The 27,848-nt window shown below is 44.4% G+C and overlaps 1 protein-coding gene across 1 annotated transcript in view; it reads right to left on the bottom strand.

The window, feature by feature from the left end:
- The window catches only part of SLC25A43 (solute carrier family 25 member 43), a 36,783-nt gene extending 10,756 nt beyond the window's left edge, over positions 1-26,027 (bottom strand). Inside the window, exons 1-3 of the mRNA XM_004587637.2 lie at positions 25,582-26,027; positions 21,412-21,653; positions 14,969-15,141 (exon numbers count right to left, since the gene is read on the bottom strand). Coding sequence (XP_004587694.2) covers positions 14,969-15,141; positions 21,412-21,653; positions 25,582-25,859 — 693 coding nt within the window. The 5' untranslated portion in view covers positions 25,860-26,027. The remainder of the gene's footprint in view (positions 1-14,968; positions 15,142-21,411; positions 21,654-25,581) is intronic.
- Positions 26,028-27,848: the final 1,821 nt, after the last annotated feature.

Genomic DNA, 27,848 nt, shown 5'->3' with positions numbered 1-27,848 from the left:
TTTGCACATTGTACATTTTCCACAGACTTTTTGAGTACCCCTTGTAAACACATATTTCCAAATTCATGTGCATCAAAAAATGTATCTTTTCATTTTAGCTTCCATGAACTTTCTAAAGTCCATTCACAAATGTGTGAAGGCAATTGAGGTAGGAGGCTGGAATCTTGTGATAAATCCTTTGAAAGCAAATCATCAGATCAGAGGAAAAGGACATTTCTGTCCTGTAGCCACTTGACGTGTGTTCCTCCTGAAATATCTGGGACCCAACTAGACAGCTAGTTTTACACAGCTGGGGAGCACCTGGGCTCTGCAGATGGGGCACCCACACAAATGGTATGGGCAGCAAGTGACCCCTGGTACTCAACACAGTGTAGTCTTAACACTGCAGTGGTAGACTGGAGGGATGACTGGCCGCTCAGAAGGCTTGCCCCCAGCTTGGGAGGGTGGGGGGAACCAGCAAACAACACTAGGTTAGTATTCTGCTTGTACAGAGAGAAGAGAAGCAGGAAGGTCCTGTGTGACCATTGCGTGTGGCAGTGGTGGGGAAACACAGTGTAAGCAGTAGCAGCAGTAGCAGCAGTAGCAGCAGTAGCAGCAGGGCAGTGGCAGCTGGGCGTGCTGAGAGAGCAATTGAGATGCAAGTGAGTAGAGCTGCTGAGGTCCAGGCCAGGCTCCCAGAGCAGCAGGCTGAGCACAGGAAGGCTGCTGAGAGGGTTTGGAAGGTGGCTGTTAGCAGCAGGCTGGGAACAGGCTGATGATACACATGTGCATTGCTTGCATGCAGCGGCCTCTCAGTAAATGCATGTGAACTAACCTGACAAAAGAACAGTGAACGTCCTCCATCCTTACTACACACAAAAAGGGTTTCCTCAGGTTCTGGGATCCCAGATCATTTGCATTAGTACAACCATCATAGGAAATACAAACACCCCAGGGCTGGCTTCTCTCCTTCTAATCAGACTTTCGGTATCACGCGTAGATTCTAGAGAGATGTTTCCAGGATAGTAAAAATAGCAGCGTGGCTTTCCAGAGAATATTTACTATGTGTCCTGCTCCGTATCTGAGTTAGCATCATGCAGTATTCTCTGTGGGTACAGGAGGCAGGTGTTGTTCTGAGGCCCCCTCTTCTATGGGTGAGGAAGATGAGGCTCCAAGAGGTAATGTGCCTTACCCACATTCACCCAGGAGTAAGGGCCAAGGTGGGGACCCCAAAACCCAAACTGTTAACTGCTGAGTTGGTCTGCCCATTAAAGCCCCAGGATGAACACAGCTATCAAAAATAAGTGACAGTTCTGGGGGGAAGGGAGGAAGAGAAGAAAATTGGTGTTCATCTCCTGAGGTGGCTCAATACCAGTGGCAATGTAAGCAAGTTGCAGTCTCCTTAGCTTCCATGGCAGGGGTTTCATACATAAGCTCACAGGCAACTGCAGCTCTTCCCTGCTTTACCACAGGCCTTCGTGGACCTTCCTTTCCCTTGGCCCTACTACTATTATTATTATTATTTTCCATTTTTGCTAGTATAGGGCTTCCTCCCTCCCCTCCATCCCCCTTTTTTCCTCACCATTGTCCCCTGTGTTTGACAGTAATATAGTCCTTTAGCTGTACTCTTAACTCCAGCGTTCTGCTCTTTAACATGGGTCATGACAAATATACTCTCTACAGTCCCCATTCCACCTTCAGTGGGATTTTGAAGGCTCCTCCCTCGTCCCTCCTTCCCAGTCCTTTAGGAATGGCTGGGTTTCCAGGATTAACAAGGGTCATCCCTGAAGAATGTGAGGTGCTCTGTACCTTTAAAAAAAAAAAAAGCAAACCAGAGGGGAGAATTTCCCTTTGCTTTTATTCTAACTACAATGCTCAAATCAAGGATGTCAGACATCTGCCTAGATTTGGAAAAGCATCCTTTGATTATTTTTTCCAGATAGCCCAGGCAATGCTGCTTATTTAGGTGGAAATTAGTCTTCAAAGGGGCAAGGTATCCAAAGGAACTGAACATGCAACAAACTAAACTAAGGCTCCCCTCTTTGCCTATCATTAAGAGATAGCACAGAGCCCAGCACTCTTGGTACTTCTGCATAAGCTAGCTGGTTCTGAAGAATAATGCTTTTTTTTTTTTTTTTTTTTTTACTCTTACTGAGAACACATGCTAAGCCAACCAAGAAGTGTTTAAGGAGGCAGAAAGACCAAGTAGTGTTGAAATAGGCAGAAAACTTGGAATTGTTAGCACCTCCTGGCACTGATTTACCTTCACCTCACCCAAGGGATTTCCCTCTATTGCTCCAGGGATTCAGCCAGCCCCTGGGGTTTTCTCCCCAGACTCTCCCGGCAACAATGGTCAGATTGGGGTTGGCCAGCTGCTGAGTGATCTCTGCCCAAGGTTCACTATTCCTTAGTGCGTTTGACTCAAAAACTGTGAATACAGCTTTCCCGGTTGCCAGGCTGCAAAGGACTAAAGGGGTGGGGGGGCACCAGCTCAGAGTTCTAAAGATTTTTTTTTGTCTCTCACTGAAGTTAACTATTCCCTGCCCAAAGCCAGGCTCGCTGTGCTCTCTCAGTTTGTATCCCCTTAAAAACTGAAATCCTGCTCCCCAAAGCAATGCTACTAGAAGTAGAGACTTGTGGGCGGTGTTGAAAGAGAAGGGCGAGCCAGAAATCCGCCCTCACCAGACACCAAATCTGCCTTGTCCTGGGACTTCTCAGGCTCTACAACTATGACAGAGAAAGTCTAATGCTTCTAAATTACCTAGATTACGGTATTTTGTGATGACAGCCTGCAAGGGTTAAGCCCAGGCTCTGCCGGTCAGTTTCTAAGCCCTTACACCATTTTTTTTTTCCCAACCCTGAAGTCCTTTTTCTCACCAGTGAAGCTGGGAGGTTCAAGTTTTCCTTTTCTTTTTGTTCTGCTCCCACCCTTAGGGCAAGGAAATTGATTACTTAGCATCCACAGAAAGCCCCTGCCTTCCTGCTGCTTGGAGGAAGGGCCTAAGGAAGGACTGACTTGGTTTATGTCCCAGCTCCACCATTTGACTAGTTAAGAGGCTGCAGGGCAAGTGACTTTCACTTTTTGTGCTTTGTTTCCTCAAGGAGGAAATAGGAATACTACTGTTACTTATTTGATAGGATTGATAAAGAGGAGTAAATGGGGTAAGAATACAATTATTACAAGTCAATTAAAAAAACAAGTAAATTAAAATTGTTAAGGAGCAAATAAAACAAAAACTAAGAAACTGCATATTAAGTGACCAACAAATGCTCATGGTTCTTACACTGCTGTAATTTCTTTCCTTGTCATCACTGCCCCTGATCTTGTTCATCTTCATCCTTATTCCCAACAAAAGCCTCCCTATTCAGGAAGAGCACAAATTTACATATATTCAGTAAGACTTAGTCACATTTACTGAGAGTAAACAACCAACTAATTTAACTAATATAAATGTGATGATGTGATGACTTGCCAAGTACTTCCCAGCACCATGTCAAGCGTTAAGGGGCTGCAGTGAAGAGGGTATGTAAATCAAATGGTGTTACATTTTTAAAAATTCTTTCTCACATATTTGTCTATCATAAAATGTTAACAGCTATTGTACTGAGATTCACTGCACCTGACTGCTAGGGTTGGAGATGGGAGATAGTGCATTCTCAGAGTCAAGTGCATGGGCAGTTTTAGACAGGGGATAAGCAGGGTTTCCTTACTATACCAGGCTGGGGTTTGGGGGAGGAGAGGCTTGGGTATTGTGACTTTCATCTTGCCTAGGTAACCACATGGACTTGGGGCTCATTCACATGCGTGAGATCACCTAAGTGGACCCTAAACTATTTTTTGTTAACAAGTACCAAGCCCCTGCCTACTCAAGGACATGTGCTGTGGGGTTGTACAAAGATGGACAACATACTTCTGATAGGTAATGAGCTTCATTCTGTAGAACATAAGAGGTACACTGATCGAGGTGACGCTCTGCTGGCTCTGCCCTCAAACCTGAGAGGGCCTCCCTAAGAGGCCGTTGAACTTGACTGGACAAGTGGGATGCTGGACTCTGTATGGTGTGAGCTTTTAATTAGGGAGTCTCGGTGGAACTTGGGCTGTGGTTATGCATCAAGGTGGGGGGACTCACCATGGGGGAGGGGTTTGGGGTGAAGGGGGGAGAATCCCAGTACCTATGAAATTGTGTCATGTAATACACTGTAATTAATGAATAAATGAATAGAAAAATAAAAAAAGAGTTAACTGTAAAAAAAAAAGAACATAAGAGGTACAAAAGATTAAACTACAAGAAAGCTGGTCACATGGGCTATCAGGGAGCTATAGCAAGAATCAGCTATGGACATTTAGAAGGGGAGATTACTTCTGCTTGGGGAGGTGGGAGAAGACTTCAGGAAGGTAATTTGCTAAAGAGGAGATAACAGAACAATAGTGTTGAGATGGGAAAAGGGGCAAAGAGAGACATGATATGGAAACATTGGCTAGACCTCAGAGCATATATAGGCTAGCAGCATTCATTTAAAAAGGAATTTTACTCATAAAGCTCTTTGAACAAAATAACCATGCTCTTGGTGGTGGAAGATATGCTAAAAAGATAGTATCTGCAATTACAGATAGAGCATGTTTGCTAATTCACCTTCTTTGGTGCCAAAATTCCCTACAAAGTAGTCTGGAGCATGCCCACTGCGATACTACAAAGGCAGAACATCTCCATCCATCAAGAGTTGTTCTGCAGGTGTGAAAAGCCAACTAACTTATCAAAAGTACCGGCTATGTTCTCTCATGGAGAACACATTTGAAAAATCTTTTCAGTAATTTCATTTGTTGGGTTCTATATGCTTTCATTCAATATTCCTAGATATTTATATTTTAAAATCTCACTTGAGGCTTTTGAAAATATTTATTTACTTGAAAGGCAGAGAACACACACACACACACACACACACACACGTGTGTGTGTGTGAGAGAGATTCATCTGCCATATACTGGTTTACTCTTCAAATGCCTGTAAGTGTCAGGATTGGGCAAGGCCAAAGCTAGGAATTCAGGCTATATGTGTAGCAGGAATTCAAATAGTTGAACTTAAGCTATTATATCTGCCTTCTAGGGTGTGGACTAGTGGGAAGCTGGGATTGGAAGCATAGCCAGAACTCAAATCCAGGCACTCTGTTATGGGATGTGGCAATCTCAAGTGGAGGTTTTAACTGCTGCCTCAAACACTTGCCTCTCAAACATTTTTTTCCTCTGAAATAATCTCTCTCTCTCTCTTTTTAAAAGGCAGATATACAGAGAGGAGAGACAGAGAGGAAGATCTTCCGTCGATGGTTCGCCCCCCAAGTGGCCGCCAATAGCTGAAGCTGAGCCAGTCCGAAGCCAGGAGCCAAGAGCTTCCTCCAGGTCTCCTATGTGGGTGCAGTGTCCCAAGGCTTTGGGCCGTCCTCGACTGCTTTCCCAGGCCACAAGCAGGGAGCTGGATGGGAAGTGGGGCCGCAGGGATTACAACCAGTGCCAATATGGGATCCTGGCGCGTTCAAGGCAAGGACTTTAACTGCTAGGTTATTGTGCTGGGCCCTTCCTCTGAAATAATCTTCTTTTCTTTCCGTTTCCCCATGAGCTTTCTGAAGCACTCTTGCATGTATAGGTCAGAAGAGACACAGCCATCACCAAGACCAACCTAATGTGAGCCTTCAGGAGACAGGCAGATGCTGCAGGTAGAGGTAAGTAACTGTGTGGATAGAGGTCTGGTGACTAGAACATGAAATATACTTTGTCTTCAGGGGTTGGTGGGGAGGAACTAAGATTATTTTGATGGAATTAGAGGCTTATATGGAGCAGAAGTCATAAAAAGGTATTTCTTTTTCAGCTAAGGCAGTACTTCACAATTTTTACCTGCCAACATTGAAAAACCGGGATAATTTACTTGAAAATCTAGATTTTTAGGCTGCCTTGAAGACTGGGCCTACAATTTGAAATGACATCCACTTCCTGCTGACTTTACTCCTTTCTGCAGGATGCACTAAGTGGTCCAGATTCCCTCATAGCACGTTGTAGGGTCTGGGTTCTATATCCTGCCCCGGCCCATCACTTCGGCTTTCTGCCACATAGAACCTGGGATGCAGCAGCAATATCTCCAGTAACTGGATTCCTGTCACCCACATCGGAGCCCTGAATTAACTTCCTTGCTGCTCACTTTAGCCCAGGCTATTGCAGGCTTTCAGCAGTGAACCTGTACATGGAAGAACTCTCTCTCCATCTCTCTCACTTCCACCTCTGACTCTCCAACAAATTAAAAACAAACAAACAAAAAATTTTTAAATCCAGATACTGACTAGATGGTTATTGTAATAGTCTGAGAATGATCTGATAAAGTCCTGGATTAGGGCTGGGGGCAGTGATAGAAAGAGCAGTGTGGGAACATTAGGAATGTAGAGGCAAGTGGTCTCAAGGCTGACTGGGCTGAGAACAGTCAAAGGCCACCTGTGGATTTCTAGCCTGGATAACTGGGGGCAAAGATTGTACTGAAATGCAAAACTCTACGTAGCAATTTTAGCTGAAAGGGAGGTTGCTGTGATATACATTAAGTTAGAGGTAGCAGTGGAGATAGGTAGCATAGGCTCAGGAAGGAGGTCACAACTGAAATTGTGGACTTGAACAGTAGGAAACATAGCAGGGCTGAGTGAGCTGACATAGAACAATGAGGCAACTGTGTCCAGTTCAGCAAAGGCATCTGCAGGTTCTCAGCATCTCAGCTGCATTTGGCATGTCTCTGGGCAGGCTAGGGTCTCTGTTTCTTTACCAACCATCTGTATTCTGTTCAGTCAGCTGTGCCATTCAGATCCTACCTTTGTCCTTCATCTTACGTGCTTTCAGTTCAAATGCTGACCTGGCCCAACCCTGCTTCCCTTGTGAGCCGTGATCAGGTCAAAGTCCACGCAGAGCAAAAAGCAACAGGCTGCCACTTGGTTTTATATTTGACAAAACGGAGATACCTAATATGGCCAACGGGGGAGGGTGTCAAGCAGAGCTGTGAGGAACCAAGCATGGGCCTGATGCCAAATCCTTTCAGAAGGCCTACCAGGTTCTAAGGCTTCCACGATCTCAGCTGTCCCCTGGATTTTCAAGGCAGTATCCCCAGCCTGTCCCTGCTGTGTCTGTCATGTGCACCTGTCCAGGAAACCATTTCTTTAGGACTCTGTGCTTTTAATTAGAAGTTCACAAGTTAATCATAAAAATTAATCTTTGTCAATATTTTACTTGTTGTCTCAAAACATAAAATACTGCCAACCTGGCCAGGTATGTGAGATTCAAAGATAAAGGGCCAGGTCGTACCTGGAATGGTTTGAGCTAAAATACACTGCAGTGTGGAGAAAAGAATTTCAGGCAGGGTGGTCTTAGAGCCTGGGAAAGCACACCAGGTGCAGAGCACCTCAATGCGTTTGTGCACGGAACCAATCCATCCCCTTCTCACTAGAAACCCTTCTATCAAAAGATACACAGGCATAATTTACCTCTTCATTGTCTAGTATGCTAGTCAGGAGCCAAGGCAAGAAAAAGAAAAAAGGGAATAAAATGAGTGTAAGCATAGTGAAGGAAGGGCTCAGGTGGCTAAACAAGACTTCTGATTACTGTCATTAATGTGCAAAAGAGTTCCAACCTGATGTGGCACTAAATGGGCAGATTGTATGTGTGTGTGTTTTTGGATAAATGCATACGAACAGAATGAGACAGTCAGACAAAGGGGCCAGTCAGTGCAGTGGTTAGGAAAAATCCCCTGTCTAGCCGGTTACCCTCGGAACACCTGTCACTGATTTGCTTCATGATGGACAGTACAATGGGAAAGCCAATGGAATGCAAATGGCACTATTAGGCATGCTCAGGCCACAACAGCCTGGGTGCCCTACAAAGGTTTCTCATTAATAATTCTGCTGGCAAACTCGGCCTGCTCCAGCAGCAGCAGGCTGTGTTTAGAGCTCTCCCTACTTGGTGAATTTGGATTGTTTCCTTTGTGGGAACAACAACTGTAGGGTTAGCCTGTTGTTTCTAGGCCTCTTGTCCTCCAAACTGAAGATGAATTTCAAGTAGGGATTATGAGGTTATGAAGTAGATAGAGGTCACAGAGCCCCAGCCTATCCAGTACACTGATGCACCAGGACCATTTACTGCAGCGACATCTAATGGCCAGATGAGACAACGCCATGTTTACATTTGAAAGCAGTCCAAGGTTGTCTTAAGGGTAAATATTTATTAAGAGAGTGGACAAGATATTATGTCTATTAACCCCTGTGAAACAACACTTTGACCGCAACCTTAATTCGTTTGCTATATCTTTGTATGACATAATGTTATTTTCATAATTAAATGCTGGTCCTATTTTGTGGATATAGCACATTTTTAAACAACAAATATGACTTTGAATTTATCTGAAAGCTTTCTCTTGGAGCTCTACATATGCATTATCTAGAAGGTTTCCATAATAAGGGTAAAGATGGTCAGGATGACCATCAAACATTCACTTTGCAGTGTATCTTGAACGTGCCAGGATCCCATTTGGGTGCTGTTCTAATCCTGGCAGCCCCACTTCCCATCCAGCTCCCTGCTTGTGGCCTGGGAAAGCAGTCAAGGATGGCCCAAAGCCTTGGGACCCTGCACCCGCGTGGGAGACCTGGAGGAAGTTTCTGGCTCCTGGCTTCGGATCGGCTCAGCTCCGGCCGTTGTGGTCACTTGGATGGAAGATCTTTCTCTCTGTCTCTCTTCCTCTCTGTATATCTGACTTGGCAATAAAAATAAATCTTTTTTTTTAAAAGACAGGGACCAGGAGCTTCTTCTGGGTTTCCCATGCAGGTTCAGGGTCCCAAGGCTTTGATCCACCCTTGACTGCTTTCCCAAGCTAGAGGCAAGGAGCTGGATGGGAAGCAGGACTGCCAGGACATGAACTGGTACCCATATGGGAACGTAGAGTGTGTGAGGTGGGGACTTTAGCCACTAGGCTACCAATATGGGCCCGTTATTAATTTTTAAAGATTCATTTTATTTTTTTATTGGAAAGGCAGATTTACATAGAGAAGGAGACAAAGAGAAAGATATTCCATGTGCTGGTTCATTTCCCAAGTGGTCGCAATAGCTGGAACTGAGCTGAACTGAAGCCAGGAGCTTCTTGCAAGTCTTCTACGTGGGTACAGGGTCTCAAAGCTTTGGGCCATGTTCTACTACTTTCCCAGGCCACAAGCAGGGAGCTAGAAGAGAAGCGGAGTAGCTGGGATATGAACTGATGCCCATATGTGATCGTGGTGCATGCAAGGTGAGGATGTTAGCTACTACACTATTGTGCCAGGTGCCCAGCTTTTATTTTAAAAGAAGATATTTTGTGGCAGTGCCTGGCTCAACTGGCTGTTCTTCCCCTTTTAAGTACTGGCATCCCATATGGGCACCAGTTGATGCTGCATGTACCATCCAGCTCCCTGCTTGTTGCTTGGGAAAGCAGTTGAGGATGGCCAAAAGCCTTGGGACCCTGCACCCATGTGGGAGACCTGGAGGAGGCTCCTGGTTTCTGGGTTTGGATTGGCTCATCTCTGGCCATTTCAGGAGTGAACCACTGAATGGAGATTTTTTTTTTGTCTTTCCTTTCTCTGTAAAATCTGCCTTTCCAATAAAAAGAAATAAAAGCATTAAAAATTGAAAAGGATATATCTTTTTAAGGCACATATGAATACCATATAAATAAAAGGAACTTCTCTAAAGGTTGAGTCAAATGAAATTGCCATTTGAATGTGTTCAAAGGGCTGTACGTTGGCAATCTCAAAGTTCAGAAGAGATACATTTCAGAAGAAAAGACAAAATATTTTATAAAAATGATTTTGAGCTTACAGGTTTAATATGATTCTAAATCTAAGCGCAAGATAATTATAAAATTTCCCCAAGGGACAAATGACTGACGATAATCAAGGAAATATTGCAAATACGACAGATGTGAGTAAAAAGTATTATAAAGCTACAATAACTGAAAAAGTGCAGTACTGAATATACAGTCAAAGACAATAGAAAAATGTAAGGAGTTAGATTAATAGGCAGATAGGGCCATGTCCTTGGTGGAATTAAACAAGGGCGGTTTCTTTAAAGTATACAAGATGTTTGTTTCTCCCCAAGAGCTGCATTTAGCAAGATCAAAGTGGAAGCCCACTCTGAGGTTCTAGCTGTGCCAAGAGGATAGTAGCTAACAGACTGTTCTTGGAATGTGAATCCCACTCCCCTGAGCATCACATTTTATCACAGAATAACAAGGATGTCATTAAGAGAATGCAATGTGCTTGTCTCCCATAAGCTGCCTTGGGCCAGATCAGTTACTAACCTCCATTTTTTGGGCTTCCGTTTGTCATGAAAAACCAAGGGGACAAGCTTTTAGCTTATCCTTGAGAACAAGAACAGGAAGTTACCAATCAGTTTTCAGTTCTTGATGGCATTGTTTTGAGCAAACTGGATAAGATTACACATTCTGGTCCTCCTCCCTCCACTGATAGCTGTTAGTGGTTACTCTGCTCATTGGAATTGTGCTTAAAAGACATCACTTCCACCATTTTCTTTCTCTTGAAAACCTCCTTCCTGATCGCTGTGGAGGGAGGTTCTTCTGACTTAATAATTCCCACTTTTGCTCATTGGTCTGTCTGCATGAAAGAAAATTTTTCTCTCATGTGAAGCAAGAACCAAGATTGCCTCTATTCCTTGCATCAAATTTCCCACAAAAACCAAACCAAACCAAACCAAACCAAACAAAAAACATTTACTTGGGGGGAAAAGCTACATCACAAAGAAGTGGCAAAAAGATTATTCAAAACATGGTACTTAAGTTGTAAATTATGTTTTTGTTTTAGTTAGATGACTTCATCGCATCACATACCAGTTAAATTATCAATGTATTAAAATCCTACGTATACCCCAGATACAGGAAGAGAAAAGGAGATTAGAGGCAGTTGTCTCATCCACTTTCCCCCATTCCTTGATTCCCCTAGCCCTAACTCATGGTCCACATGGGCATGCATCCCTCTCAACTACATAAACATTATCACAAATAAAATGAATCTATTACTAAAAATGCTAAGTGTATGGGGCTGGTGTGAAAGCTCAACTAGCTAATGCTCTATCTGTAAGCGCTAGCATCCCATAAAGGTGCTGGTTTATGTCCTGGTTGCTCCACTTCCCATCCAGCTCCCTACTTGTGGCCTGGGAAAGCAGTCGAGGATGGCCCAATGCCTTGGGATCCTGCACCCACGCGGGAGAACCAGAAGAAGCTCCTGGCTCCTGGCTTCGGATCAGCTCAGGTCTGGCTGTTGCAGCCACTTGGGGAGTGAATCAACAGACAGATGATCTTTCTCTCTGTTTCTCCTCTCTGTGTATCTGACTTTTCAATAAAAATAAATAAACCTTAAAAAAAAGAAAAAAAAAACATATAGGGTCTGGCATTGTGGCTCAACAAGCTAATCCTCACCTTAAGACCTATTTGGACATGAACCTAGATGAAAATTTCATGGACTGATGTTGACAAAGTTGGGTGTAATAGTGATTCAAATTTGTCTGTAGACAACTTTGGAAAGTACCTGTAGGTTTTTGAGTGCTGGGATAAGTGGTGGCCCAGACAAGCCAAGAGTACCAGAGAGGGGAAATGGGAGTGGGGTAGAGAAGAAGTATTGAAAAAGCAGATGGGCAAGTGAGAGCCATGTGAAAAACAAACTAGATACAAGGCAACCTTCCTGCAAAATATAAGATCAACAGATACATAGGTAAGCACGCATATACAAATATTCATCTAGAGGAACTGTATAATGGAGGCAAGTATACCGTGAAGTGAAGAGGCATTGCAGCTCAGCTCTGGCAATTGTGGTTATTTAGGGAGTGAATCAGCTTCTGAATAAAAGATGGACTCCCAATGAAACTTTTAAATATATGACACTAGAATGCTGGACTTCATAGCATTCTCTATACTTACAATGTCAGGATACACTTAAATAAAAGAATGATAGACTTGTGACTGTTGATGAGGGACTAAATTATTGCTGCAGTATAGGGGAAAATAGTGGGGTATGGAAGGGGAAATCCCTGAGCCTAAGGAACTGTATCGTGAAAAACAAAGACTTGTTTTGGGGGTGCCTGGAAGAATTTTAGGGGTTCTGGCATGGTACCTTGTGGCTAAAGTCCTTGCCTTGCATGCGCTGGGATCCCATATGAGTGCTGGTTTGTATCCCGAATGCTCCACTTCCATCCAGTTCCCTGATGGGAAAGCAGTCAAAGACAGCCCAAAGCCTTGGGACCCTACACCTGCATGGGGGACTCGGAAGAAGCTCCTGGCTTCAGATCAACTTAGCTCTGGCTGTTGCGGTCACTTGGAGAGTGAACCAGCAGATGTAGGATCTTTCTCTGTCTTCTTATATCTGTAAATCTGCCTTTCCAATTAAAAATGTGAATAAATCCTAAAAAAAACTTTTTTAATATATATTTTTAAAAAACCAAATAGAAAAAAAAACTAGATTGAATTGATAGTTCAACTGGTTAATCTTCCTGCAAGTGCTGGCATTGCATATGGGCACCGGTTCGTGTTCAGGCTGCTCCGTTCCTGATCTAGATCCCTGCTTGTGGATGGGCTAAATTCTTGGAACTCTGTGCCCATGTGGGAGACTTGGAAGAGGCCCCTGGCTCCTGGCTTAGGATTGGCTCAGTTCTGGCTATTGTGGCCATGTGGGGAGTGAATCAGCCAATGGAAGATCTCTCTCTCCTTCTCTTTGTAAATCTGCCTTTCCAATAAAAATAAGTAAATGAATTATTTAAAAAAATTATATTGAACTCATCGCAAATTAATTTCCATATAGCTCTTCAGTGATACAGCAATTATATAAACTGAGGGTTGTCCAGAAGAGACCAGAGAGCCAGGCAAACATATAGAAGGTACATTTTAAGGGAATGGCCAGGGTTAAGGGAAGACACAAGGACCTGGCCTTAAATTCATTTTTTTTTTAAGATTTATTCATTTTATTATAGCCAGATATACACAGAGGAGGAGAGACAGAGAGGAAGATCTTCCGTCTGATGTTTCACTCCCCAAGTGAGCCACAACGGGCCGGTGCTGCGCCAATCCAAAGCCAGGAACCTGGAACCTCTTCCGGGTCTCCCACGCGGGTGCAGTGTCCCAATGCATTGGGCCGTCCTCGACTGCTTTCCTAGGCCACAAGCACGGAGCTGGATGGGAAGTGGAGCTGCTGGGATTAGAACCGGCGCCCATATGGGATCCCGGGGCTTTCAAGGCGAGGACTTTAGCCGCTAGGCCACGCTGCCGGGCCCCTTAAATTCATTTTTTATTTTTTAATGATTTATCTATTTTTCATTGGAAAGCCAGAATTACAGAAACAACGAGAGAGAGAAAGAAAGATCTTCCATCCACTGGTTCACTCCCCAAGTAGCCGCAACAGGCAGAGCTGAGCCCATCCAAAGCCAGGAACCAGGAGCTTCTTCTAGTTCTCCCACGTGGGTGCAGGGTCCTCCACTGCTTTTCCCAGGCCACAAGCAGAGAGCTGGATGGGAAGTGGAGCAGCAAGGACACAAACCAGCACCCATACGGGATGCTGTTGCAAGCAAGGTGACGATTTAGCCACTAGACTACCACACCGGGCCCCTGGCCTTAGGTTCTAAGCCTGCTCCCACTGTATGATTCCGGCTATTGGTCCTTCTTTTTTTATTATTATAATTTTATGATACAGTTTAATAGGCCCTGGGATTTCCCTTACCTCTTCCCCATGTTAACCCCTCTCACACTGAGTTCCCTTATATTATTACTATATTATAGTTCTTCAAAAACAGTCATATGTCCATCATGGCGGGCATGGACAATGGCAGAGTCCAGCATCCTATTGTCAAGATATAGTTAACAGTTTTGTTTGGAATCCATCTTTAGTCTGGAAGTAGAGATGCATACTGCATTGTGTCCTCACATCTGGATATGATAGTCTCCATTACACAGTTATTATACATCCCCTTAAATGAAAAACCACAATACAAAATCAACAACAGGAAGAAAAAAATAGGAATTTGCAACGCCATGAAGTTAAATAACATGCTACTGGATATGATAGTCTCCATTACACAGTTATTGTACATCCCCTTAAATGAAAGCCACAAAAAATCAATAGTAAGAGAAGAAGAAATTAAAAATGCCACAAAGTTAAATAATATGCCACTGCATGACTAATGTGTCGCTGAAGAAATGAAAAAGAAAATCAAGAACCTTTCTGAAGAAAATAATGTTAGTGTATGAGTATTGATCCTGTTAACCTCACTGAATCAGTTTCATTTTTCTCTTTTATCAAAATTGACTTATTCTAAGCTAAGTTAATTGCTCACTTTGGAACCTCTCGCTATAGGCTTTTGCCACTCACACGTGTTTCCCCAGGAAAATTGCATTTCCAATGCAGTTACTTGCTCAGTGCGAGTCAGAGGCTACTGGACCCTTGGTAATTGTAGCTCCTGGCTTGTATGAGTCCTAGCCCATCTGTTTCCATGAAGTGAGGTCAGTGACAAAGGCCTGAGTGCTGTACCTCACAGTGGAAGCAACCAGGAGGGAGAGGAAGAGCTAGCGGGCAGCTTGCTTATTCTAGTCCCCAACCCCGTCCTTGGCTTGCCTTGCAGGGAGAATCACCTATGTTGCAATCGGTAAGAAATAAGAGAGGCCTCACTTGAAGGCTTTTTTAAAAATAAACAGCAAAACAAAAGAAAAAACCCAACAAACAAAAAAACCTCAACAGTATATGGATGAGAGCAGTTTGAGCTCAAGCCAATACCCCTGAGGTTGGCAGCAGAAATGCCATGGAGGGGAGGTTTGCGTCATCTTTGGTTTCCAAAGTTTGCTAGGTTTCCAAGGTTTGCTCCTTGGAAACGTAGCATCACTGTGGTTAATTTTGCTTCTGTTACGCCAGTCGCAGCCATTCCAGGGCTTTCCCCAGCCCAATTCCTCACCTGCATCTTTCTCTTCACAGTGTCAAAGGGAAAGGAGAGGGTCTGTGTCACCATGGCAGCCAGGCACACATTGGCAAAGTTCTGGATGACCGAGAACCGATCGCGAGGTCCATTCCAAATTTTCTCCAAGTTCATGTAGACCAGAAGGGAGCCAGCAGAGAATGGGAGAGCACCTGCAAAGCAAGACTGGAAGATAATATTGATGCCTTTGGGAAAACACTGGCGGGAAAACATAAATGTCTGCAGTAGATACCAGGACTAATGAGGAGGGCTTCTGGGCTGGTACCTGAAGGAGCATTAGGGAACTGTGGAGAATGATGCTGTAGTTTGATAGGCATCTTGTCCTTTGTCAAAATGCACTAGATGGTTCTTTAAATGTTTGTATACTTTATATACATTATATAAAAAAAGAATCATGAACAAATACTGAATTCTAGTGACACACATGCTGAAGGGTTTAGGGATAAAGCATATTAATGTGAACAACCTACACTGACATTCTCATCCAAAAAATCATGGTCTGGGTACTGGTGTGATAGCCTAGTGGCTAAATCCTCGCCTTGCATGCACAAGGATACCCCATGGGCACCAGTTCTTGTCCGGGCTGCTCCACTTTGCATCCAACTCCCTGCTTGTGGCCTGGGAAAGCAGTTGAGGATGACCCAAACCCTTGGGATCCTGCACCCACGTGGGAGACCCAGAAGAAATTCTTGGCTCCTGGCTTCAGATTGGCTCAGCTCTGGCTGTTATGGCCACTTGGGCAATGACCCAGCAGAAGACCTTTCTCCATCTTTCCTCTTCTCTGTAAATCTTTCTAATAAAAATAAGAACAAATATTTACCAAAAAAATGTCTGATGAATAGCTAGAGTAATGAACAGATGGATAAATACGGCACAAAGCAAAATGTTAATTGTAGCATCAAGTTGGGGTGTGTGTTTATAATTCTTTTAACTTTCCTAAAGCTGGAAAAAAATTTCCTTCATGAAAAGTTAATGAGAAATACTTAAGTAGCTTGTGAGGACTAGAAGGGACAGTTTTGTAGCTAAGAATAAAAAGTTTTTTGAAAACTGGGCACTGAGAGACTTTCAGTGGTGAGGGAAGTTACCTGACTTTGCCTTGGAGAATGACACAGCCATATAGCCAGCGAGTGTCTTATACTTGTACTTTCCCTCCCCTCCTAGTAACTAAGACATTGAGCACATAATGTAGTAGGTTGTACTTTTATAAATTTCCAGAAACTTTAGGGACCATCTTCATTTTACAGATGGACTAAACTTGTCCCTCAAAATGGTATTTAAAAGGGGAATAACACATGCAGGATTGCTTAGAAAAATAAAATGCAGTCACATTTTGGTCAATGACAGATCACAAATATGACAACAATTACATTCTACAGTAATAGGACTGAAACATTCCTATCATCTAGTGACACCACGTACATTATCCAGATACTTGTAGTGATGCTGGTGTATACAAATCTGCAATTGCCAGTCAGATGAAAGCACTAAATATGCAATTTTAAGCACAGCACAGTATGTGATAATGATAATAAATACTATGTTACTGGTTGATATATTTTAATAGTTATTTTTGAATCTAACTGGTCATGACAGCAAAATGTTAACTATAGCATCTATCTATAGTAAGTATGTTGGTGCTTAACTTACAAAAAAATTTACTGCGCCACGTTATGCCAGTAACTGTATCATACATCTTGTGTTTATTACATCTCATGATTTCATCAAGAGGTCACATAAAGGGACCAGCATTGTGGTGCAGTGAATTAAGCTACAAAATATAATGTTGGCATCCATATTGGAGTGCCAGTTTGAGTCCCAGCTGCTCCACTTCTGATCCAGCATTCCTGTTAAACAGCCTGGGAAAGCAGGGAAGATGGCATGACTACTTGGGTTTCTGTCACCCAAGCAGGAGACTGAGACAGAATTCCTGGCTCCTGGCTTTTTTTTGGCCTGGGACAGACTTGGCTATTGTGGCCATTTGGCAAATAAGGCAATATATGGAAGATCTCTTTCTTTGTATCTCCCCCCTCTCTGTCACTGTGCCTTCAAATAAATAATAAATCTTTTTTTTAAAGTGCATGTGAGATAAGCCCCTACATTGTTGGGGCTCAATGGCAGTATGATGGACTTCTGAGGGTACTTGAAAGACATCTATTGAAAGCCTGGAGAGAAGAACAATGGGAGTGGGCTGGGGAGAGGGAGGGGAAACCCCAATGCCTATTAAACAGTGTCATGGAATAAAGAATTTAAAAAAAAGAGTGCATGTCACATGACTGACCTACATCATATAGGTTTGTGTAAGCATGCTTGATGTTGGTACAATGATGACATTGTTTAGTAACAGACCTGTCTCCATCACTAAGCAATGTATGACTATGTCTTTTTAAAAAAGCCTATGTTAAAAATGGCTAATTATTTTCCCATTTACCTTCATTCAGAAAAGATTTTGGGAGTTAATGCTATGTGCTGGGCCCTATGCCAGGTGCAAGGAATACAAGCAGGAGTGGACTAATGCACGGAGCTGCTTATCATCCAGGGTAGGAGACAGCCAGAGCCTCCAGCATGTGCCACAGTAGGGTGCTAGATACAATACTTTATGTACTTAGGGATCAGAGGGATTAATTTTTCCTGGGGGAGTCAGGAAGAAAGAAGTTCAGAGAAGACAGATTTTTTAAAAAATAAAAATTTGCTTTATTTTAAAACAATAGCTATATGAAGTGTTAGCCAAAATTAATTACTGATATAATTGTAAATTTCTTGGGAGATCAAAATATGTCAGGTGAATTTTCTGAACTTTATAGAAGGTAGAAATTTTAAATATAAAACAATTAAAAACAGGCATGAATGTGCAAAATAACCATAGTTTAAATTCAAGCTGAATAACCAAACCATATAAATTACCACAATTTTTGTTAACATTTAAGGAGAACAACATATGTATTTTTTTTAATAACTTAAAGATGAATGTCTATCCTTTTTGTTTGTTATTCCTTCCAGGAAGTACAACTGTTTTGCTTTTCTTTTTACTAGATTTAAACCCTTACTCATGATAGGACAGTCTGGCACTAACTATAGTTGAGTTCATCAGAAATAGAAAATCTTGGGCCTGGCACGGTAGCCTAGTGGCTAAAGTTCTCGCCTTGCATGTGTCAGGATCCCTTATGGGCACCAGTTCTAATCCTGGTGGCTCTATTTCCCATCCAGCTCCCTGCCTGTGGCCTGGAAAAGCATCTGAGTACAGCCCAAAGCCTTGGGACCCTGCACCCACGTGGGAAACGAGGAAGAATTTCCTGGCTTCTGGCTTCGGACCGGCTCAGCTCTGGCTGTTGCAGCCACTTGGGAGTGAATCATCAGATGGAAGATCTTCCTCTCTGTTTCTCTTCCTCTCTGTATATCTGACTTTCCAATAAAAAAAAATCTTAAAAAAATACATAGAAAATCTTTATAACTTATGAAGCATTTAAAAATAATCACTTATGACAAGTTCTTAGAAGCCCTAGATGAGAAAGGTAGGTCTCTACATTTTCTAACAAAACCTAAGGTTTACACTGTATAATGTAGTCTATTAGAATAATATTCTATAAGTGACAATTTATAGGAAATTCACCTATTTCGTAATGCTTCATAAAAAATTAATATTTTTCCAGAATACTAACTTTATTAGCTTCACTATGTTGACATCTCAAGAAGAATTAACTTAGAAATACATCACCTTATGCTGCCATCTATTAAACAGAAAGGAAAGGTGATACATTTTGGGTTTTACTTTAGAAGGGATTTAATTCAATGATGTGATTTGTCCCTACTTAAAAACAGAAGATGGAACTTTTGAACTGGTGTGGAGGAACGAATAGGATTTGAATGTCAGACAGTGAGAGTGGAAAGGCAGGCACAGGCAGAAGGAGCAGCATGCAGAGAAGCACTGGCACTGCCTGACAATGCTTTTTTCTCCATGGCCTGAGGACGAGTGCAGGTGGAGGTGTGGCAGGAGATGAAGTAGGATAAATTGCTGGGGCCATGTCGGAAGAATCTGGAAGGCCATAAGGAATCTGGGCTTTCTAGGACAATTTAAAAAATTAAATTATCTGTTAAATTTTTACTTGAAAGGCAGAGTTACAAGGAGAAGGAAAGAAGGGAAGGAGGGAGGGAAGGAGGGAGGGAGGAAAGTAGGAAGGGAGGGAGAGAGGGAGACAGAGAGAGAGAGAGAGAGAGAGAGAGAGAAAGAGAGGTTCTTCCATCTGCTGGTTGACTCTCCAAATGGCTGCAATGGCTGAAACTGAGCCAACCCAAAGCCAAGAACCAGGAGCCTCTTCCGGGTCTCCCACATGGGTGCAGGGTCCCAAGGACTTGGGCCATCCTCCACTGGTTTCCCAGGTGACAAATAGGGAGCTGAATCAGAAGTGGAGCAGCCAGGAAATGAACCAGCGACCATATGGGATGCAGAGGCTTAGCCTTCTATGCCATGGTGCCTGTCCCAGAATTTTGACTTTCTGTCATTGACCAGAAGGAGTCACTCTAAGCTTTTATGGAGAGAGCAGCACAGGAAAGGGTCCCTCAGCATAGGAGCCTTGCACAGGGCCAGCTGGGCAGAAGAGATGGCATACTGGGAACAAGTGTGAGTCTATGGGTGTGAGTTGCAAGAGTCTATAGTACAGACGAGGAGGGCATGAGAGAGCAGAGCAGATGGGCACAGAGAAAAAGGGACAGGCTTGCTTGTTAGAAAAGATTTGAGTGACAGGATTTGGTGACTGAAGTGGAAATGGAGTGAAAAGACGAGCTGAAGTGACCCTTAGGTTTCTCTGGGTGAAAGGAAGCTGGTCTCAGCCATTAGGGATCTCAGAAGACAAGAGACTTATGAGAGGGCTTGAGTCCTGAGTTTGATGTGCCTAGGGCTGCATGGAGGTATAGGTGTCCAACAGTAGGTTCTCATTCTGCCATTGGAAACAGGTACAAACCAGTGGGGAAAAAACAAGGCTCTGCGAAGTTCTGCTATTTTCTATTTATGTGGCTTTGAATAAGTCACTTTGTTTCCCTAGCCTCACCTATAAAATCAAACCTTTAGAGGTTTGTCAGTAGGTATGAAGCCAGATAGGAGGAAAAGGTTCTGGTATTTCATTGCATAATAGAGTCAGCATATATAGCAATAATGCATTATATTATTCTATATAATATTGCTATATAGAATATATTAGTATGATTATATGATTATATACAACATACATTATACACATAGCTATTCATATATTATGCACTATATAATATATTGTTATATATTACATTGTTATATATGTAATGATGTGTTACATAAAATTGTTAGAAGAGAGGATTTTGAATGTTCTCACCACAAAGAAGTGATAGATGTCTGAGGCGCCAGATATGCTCAGCATCCTGATTTTAACATGATATAATATTTACATGTATTCAAACATCACAAGGCACACACATGTATGTACAATTATTAGATATCAATTAAAAATAGGATTTTAAGAATTAAAGTAAAATGAGGTTTAACTGAGAAGCTGGATGTAAAGCCCAGTTCCTGGCCCATAGTAAGCACCCTCAAAAATGGTTAGACATTATGATTTATGTGGTAGAGATTTTGGAGTCAAAAAGCACTGTGATGCTTGTCCAACTCATTATCTCTCTCTAACGGAAAGTATGGTTAGAAGCAAGCTCAAGTGAATGGGAAAAAGGAAGTTAAGGGAGGCACCCAGAGGGGAATGGCAACACATAGGGACTGGCCATACCAGATGACCCAGATAGGCCAGGTAAGAGAGAATTGTCGGAGAGCTGGAAAGACATCCAGGTGACTTGAGGAAGGGAGGTCACAGAAGCCAAGTTGCCAGAATAAGAGGAGACCCGTACAATCAAATACTGTGACACAGATCAGATAAAGGGTGAAAGGTCTAGCGGTCTGGTAACTTGGTGGTCCCCTGGCGCCTGCACCAGGTGGTTGCAAAAAGTTTATGGAAAAATGAAATTACAATAATGCACATTTTCCACGAACCATTAAAAACTCTCTCATTCGTAGACAGCTCTGACACAGGTTATAAAAACCACAGATGGTTGCAACTCTTGTGGTGTTCGTGTGTGTGTGTTTTTGTGTGTGTGTGTTGTGTGCATGTGTGTACTGCCAGACTCCTTCCACAGTCAGTTGGGGTGGAGTTGGGGGCTGTGATGGGGTTTGCTTTCCTATCAGTTTGCCCTGAACTCTCCATTCTCTGCCTCACTCCCCTCCCTGGGATGTGACTGACCAAAGTTTAGGAGTGGGACTTGTAGCTATGGAATCAAGTACAACTAACAATCTCCATATAGATGGAATCTACACAAACTGACCTTGGTAACACTCATTTTAATGGACACATTCCTATATATGGAAGAACACAGCCTTTTTTTGAATAATGTGAAAAATTCCATCTTACCTAAAACAGTGAGGGAAACCCCTCGATAAAGGGCCAGGAACCCTTCCTGTTGATAAATAGTAGAAAAGGCATGGAGAAGCCCCTTGTAAGATGGCTCCAGCATATTCTGAACCATCAACCGGGTTTTGATGAGGTCTGTAGGATATGTCACAATGGTGGAAACCATGCCTGCGAGACTCCCAGCCACGATGGAGCTCCACTGGGAAATGTGGCCTAGATCATCCATGAACAGCACGACAAACCTGGGAGAAAATAGGGATAAAACCCACAGGAATCAGCTGTGGACTGTGCCAGGGTACCCTACATGACTTCTTACAACGTTTTCCCAGACTGGACGCACTTTACAAGTGAAGATTATTATAGTACTGTATGAAGGGTCTTGAAAAAGGTCACAGAAAATATACCTTATAAAAATACACATGGCATTTTTGCACCAAAATATACTTATCTTTTACTTCCTTTTCTCATGAACTTTTGAAGTCTCTGATACTATTATTAATGGATAACATTTAAATGCCACCGTGTTTATATCACACTAGCTGTCTATAAGGAATGGATGCCCAACCTTCATATTTTACATCTACTGTAAGACCTTCCCTTTTCACTTTGTTTCTTCCTTTTATCTGCATAAATGCCAACCTTGGTTTGCCCGTGGGGTGTAACTACATAGAAGTACTTGGTCCATGCTAAACTGTGAGGCACTCATTTTGCTTTGTTGAGACCTAAAAAGAATGAAATGTTTTGACATGATGATTTTGATTATTCCAGGAATTGAGTTTCAGAAATGCACTGGCCAAGGTCACTAGTTATACCTGCAAAGTGACAAATACAAAGCATAACTAGATACCATTTTTCACACAGCAGTTTGGTAAAGATTATAAAGCCTGATAATACTGGTTGATGGTGAGGATGAATGGAAGGAGGACTTTCCATCCACTGCTGCGAGGAAGGTGAACTGGTGTGGTCACTTTGTAGTAGCTAGTAAAGTGTTAAGAGACATCTACATCTACTCAAGCTATTCCATCTCTAGGTGCACACCCTAGAAAAACTACTGCATATGTACAAGGGAAACATATACAGCATTATTGGTGAGTTTAGGGAAAGGAGAGGGAGAGAGATCTTGTATCTATTGGTTCACTCCCCAAATGTTTGCAAAGGCTGGAGCTGAGCTCATTGAAAGTCAGGAGCCTGGAGCTTCTTCTGGGTCTTCCACACGAGTACAAGGGCCTAAGGATTTGGGCCATCCTCTACTGCTTTCCCAGGCCATAAGCGGGGAGCCTAACAGGTGTCCATATGGGATGCTGGCGCCATAGGTGGAGGCTTAGCCTACTACAGCACTTAGCCAGCTCCATGAATGATGCATTTAACCACTCTGTTGCCTGATCATGTGGAATGTTTATTCTGTGTTCAAACTCAAGATCAAATGCTGTATCAGTGCCCAGAGTTAAGTTGAAAACTCACGGTCAGGCAAGAGTAAAAATTGGCCAGTATGATGCACCAAGAGTATCATGTTTATGTCAGAAAGAAAGCATTATATTGAATTGACCACGTTGCTTCCTAATTATGCTTTGCTATTCACTGGAATACTTCCTTTATGTTTCCCGAGAGAAAAAAAAAATCCTGCAGGAAAACAATTTATTAGCAAACCTAGCCGAGGTCACTTTCAGCTTTTCCTCTCCCACAGAGCACCTCTTCTCTGCTTCCACTGTCATCAGCCTATTTCAAGTACCCTCTGTTGCCACGTGAACTAGTGCAACAGGTTCCTAACTAGTCCTACCACCCTCAATCTTCTTTCTCTTTAGTCATGCTAATGTGCCATCATTGAAACTAATTGCTTTAATCACAGCACTGCCATGCCCTGTTAGCAAACAAAACAAAACAAACCAACCAAAAAAACTCCCACCCCCCCCCAAAAAAAAACCCACACAAAACAAAAATCCTACCACAGCTACCCTGGCATATCAAGTCAAGTCTAAATTTCTTGAGCTCACTCTCCAAGCTCTGATTGCAACCTGCTTTTCTGCCTGCGTTTCCAGTCATGCCACATGTGTTTCTCACCTCTGTGCCATCTCTGACGCTACCAGTAATATCTTTGTTCCTCATATTTGCCTGTCAGACTCCTACTCATTCCCCCAAGGTCAAACTGATGTTCCCCCTACCTCCCTCCTCTGTGACGTCTGCACACTTCTTCCTCATCAGAAATACAAACTGCCACAGCATGCTATCCAAGGCAAACAAGGTAACACAGCTTTACTCTCGTTGCAAGCTAGTTTTATTATCCTATCACCCTGTAAACTCCTGGGCCACTTTCATACCTGCATTGTCTGCAGCATCACACACAGTGAGTACTTCCTGTAGCCTAATGCAATTCACACCAAATGAAGACAAGGAGGAAGGCTAAGTGATGCAATAGAAAAAGTATGAGTTTTGGTGTCCAGGCTAGGTGATGGATTCAGCTCTGTTACTATGGTGTGAGCCATGTGAGCTCAATTCTACATCTGTAAAATGGGTATAAGGCTTTCTTCGCTATGGACCTTACAGCACAGCAGGTGGAGCTGTGAATATCAAATGATGTGTGCATGCCAGCAAAATAGCCACTTTAACCACAGGCCTTGTAAGGTTCTTCCCCGAGCCTCATCCACTCTCTAGCCTATCCACAGGGAGATTTGCACCCCAGTTTGTGGACAACACTGGGAAGTGGGGAAACATTCAATTACTCCCACTCAGAGGACATCTATTGACGGACAGTGGGACAGGTGCTATAGAGGGAAAGGAGGGCTGGTGAGGGAAGACAGGCTTGTCACAAATGCCACAGGACCCTACCCATGAGCCTCTTGGCAGAAGCACATCAGGGACTCTGCTGCCAGGTAGAGGCAGCGTGAAAGCTGGCTTAGAGCAGTGGTGATTCGGGTGATCCCTTCCAGCTTGTCAGTGGCTGAGAGGCCCTTTTGCCTCTGGTCTTTTCCAAGGGACAACGCCAAGGCAAAAGTCTTTGCGTGTTAGCCACCAAGGCTGAGCTCTGCGGTCAAGACAGACTGGCTCTCCCAGTTCCTGTAAGCTGTTTGTCTAAATCAGAGCCAAGTCCCTTGAGTAACGAACATAGGGATCACCCCCCCACCCCCACCCCACAAGACACCTCCTGTTTCTGGAATGCCGTCACCAGCCTTTCCCCGTCCAGGGAATGTTTCTGGCACACATGCATGGGTCTTTGTTCCGTAGGAGCAGCTGTGAGGTGAGCATGGGAAATGTAGGAAAGATCACAGATGAGACCAGTGGGCCGTTGGGGGGTGAGTGCATGCAGTGGGCTAAAGGGACATTGCAGTTTAGGGAGGGGAGACTGCAGCCCCTGGTTGCACCTTCCAGTTAAGCTTCTTTCAGGTTGGGAGGTTGAGTGGGTACAAATAGGTGGCACCTCAGTGGTAATAAAAATTTATTGTTATTGGAAAGGCAAATTTACAGAGAGCGAGAGAGAGAGAGAGAGAGAGAGCGCAAGTGCCAGTCCCAAGCCAAGAGCCAGGAGCCTCCTCTGGGTCTCTCACATGGGTTCAGGGGCCCAAGGACGTAAGCCGTCCTCCATTGCTTTTCCATGCCATTAGCAAGGAGCTGGATGGGAAGTGGAGCAGTTGAGATTAGAACCAGTGCCCACATGGGATGCCGGTACTACAAGGCAGATTAGCTTGGGGAGTGCTGGTGCTGGCCCTGTTCTATGCTCAAAAGCCTTGGGCCTCTCCCCTTAGCAAGTACTGCCTTCTTGGGGTGCTGGTAATAATACAGACACAGTTACACACAGATATACAGCTTTCAAAATGCTGTCTTTCCACCTAAGCCTGCCAAACCAACGTTTTGCACATTGTGGGATGGAGGGGATGGTCCAGAGTCATCCCTCTGGAGATACTGTCCTCAAATCTCCACTCGTTCCATTCCACCTTCTTGCCCTGCCAACTTAAGCAAATCTCTTTGGGCGATGGTACGTGCCACAAAACCGAGGCTTTCAGGGCACGAATCTGAAAAGGCAACAGAAAAAAAACGGGGCACTGTGCTTTGGGGGCCTTAGATAGGTGACCTCTGGCCCACGTGACCCGGAAGGGGCCCGCCCACCGACTGCGCAGTCTTGCAGCGGCCTCCCGGCTTCCCGATTCCCCGGCTCTGCCCGCGCCACCCGGCTCTTACTTGCGGTAGGCGGCGAGCTGCACGATGCTACAGGGGAAGAGGCGCAGGCACGCCACCGCGTTCCCCTTCCACAGGGCCCGGGGCCCCTCGGCCCTCCACACCCGGCGCCCTGTGGCCCACGGCCCCCGGGCGCGGCCTCGCGCCACGCCGCCGACCTGGGCCAGCACGGTGGCGAGCTCCAGGGGCGCGGTGAGGCTGAGGCTGAGCGCGCCCGCCAGGCCAGCGCATAGCAGCCGCTGGCTGCCGGTTAGCCGGCCGTCCCGCCTCCACGTCGCCATCCAGCCCCGGCCTGGCCCGGGATACAGCGCGTGGCTCGGGCCCTAGCCTCTGTGGCCATAGGCGGCGAGGGCGGGTGAGGGCGGGCCAGGCCCCGCCCGGCGTGGGGCGGACCCGCGGGGCGGGACTGGAAGCCTGGTTCCTGCCCGAGCTGGCCCGCAAGGCTGAAGGTGAGGTCGGGGCCCAGGCCTCGCAAGCTCTGCTCCTCAGCCACTCACTTTAAGTTGGGAAATAGTCGCCATGTTCTTGCCAGGCCCAGCCAGGCTGAACTTAGTTCTAGGTATTCAGCACTCCCACGCCACCTTCTCCTTTGCTGTCTTGGTTCCCTTCCCGCAGTCCACCTCGCCGTCTCCCTTAAGTCTCTTTTACCTGCTCAAGGAAAAAAAAATCTTGAAGCTTTCTCAATGCAGAAAAGGAAATTTTAACAACTACAGCTGCCACCTCTTGCATGCTTGTCAAATGCAAGGCCTTGCCTATGTTGTCCGAGTTAAGCCTGGAAACAGTTGGGCATGTCCTTATTTCGAGAAGCTGAAGGTATGGGTGCCACAACTGGATTCTGGAACCTGCTTTAGAATCTTGGTTCTACAGTTCATCAGCTGTGTGATATTTGGGAAGTCACTCAACCTCTCAGTGCCCTCAAATAGTTTCTTGCTACTAGGACACAATTTTAAGGAGTACATGAATAAGAGACTGGTAGAGATAAGCAGGATGTATGCATTATGATTAGACAATATTTATAGAAGAGGAAGCCAGGATACAGATATTGGCTTGCTGGAGATTGCACAGCTGCCGTAAGACTGAATCAGAATCCACGTGTAGGATGAGTTTATACCAACTTCCACTACAGGTTACACTTGGTGTCCTCTGGGCCTGCAAGGGAATATAACTCCAGTGCAGGCACCCAAGTGCTTGTCTTAGCTGGGAGGACAACAGACTAAAGTAACTTGATCAGAATCAAAGCTTTTAATTTATTTTATTTTTTTAAAAGATTTATTTATTTTTGTTACAAAGTCAGATATACAGAGAGGAGGAGAGACAGAGAGGAAGATCTTCCGTCCGATGAATCACTCCAAGTGAATCAATGCCCAAGTGGCTGAAACGGCTGGTGCTGTGCCGATCTGGAGCCAGGAGCCAGGAACTTCCTCCAGGTCTCCCAGCGGGTGCAGCAACCCAAAGCATTGGCATTGGGCCATCCTCGACTGCTTTCCCAGGCCACAAGCAGGGAGCTGGATGGGAAGTGGAGCTGCTGGGGTTAGAACTGGCGCCCATATGGGATCCCGGCGCGTTCAGGGCAGGGCCTTAGCCGCCAGGCCACGCCGCTGGGCCCAGAATCAAAGCTTTTTAAAATCAGATTTTTGGGGGACTGGCAGAAGAGCTCACTGGCTAAAACTCCACCTCCAAGTGCCGATTCTCATTCCTGCTGCTCCACATCCAATTAAGCTCCGTTCTTGAGGCTTGGGAAAGCAAAGAACAGCCCAAAGCCTTGGGTCTCTGCACCTGCGTGAGAGCCCCAGAAGAAGCTCCTGGCCCTTGGCTCAGATCAGCTCAGCTCTGGCCTTTGCAGCCATTTGTGGAGTGAATCAGCGGATGGAAGATCTTTCTCTCTCCATCTCTCCTTCTCTCTGCAAATCTACGTTTGCAATAAGAGTAAATAAATCATTTTAAAAGGTAAGATTTTTGAAAAGATTTTATTTATTTGAAAAAGTTACAGAGAGAGACCCAGAGAGTGAGATTTTTCCATCCACTGGTTCAGTTCCTGGATGGCTGCATGGCCAGGGCTGGGTCATACTGAAGCCAGGAGCTTCATCAGGGTCTTCTGTATGGCTGGCCCGAGCCCAAACATGCAGCTCATCCTCCACTGCTTTCCTCAGCCAGAGAGCCAGATCAGAAATGGAGCAACTCAACATGAACTGGTAACTGTATGGGATGCCGGTGTCATAGGCAGTAGCTTCAATTCTTGTGCCACATGTTGGCCCCTAAGAAGATAAAAA

This window comes from Ochotona princeps, chromosome X (genome assembly GCF_030435755.1).
Source record: "Ochotona princeps isolate mOchPri1 chromosome X, mOchPri1.hap1, whole genome shotgun sequence".
Classification (NCBI taxonomy): Eukaryota; Metazoa; Chordata; class Mammalia; order Lagomorpha; family Ochotonidae; genus Ochotona; species Ochotona princeps.
This window is presented reverse-complemented; position numbering and strand designations above follow the sequence as displayed.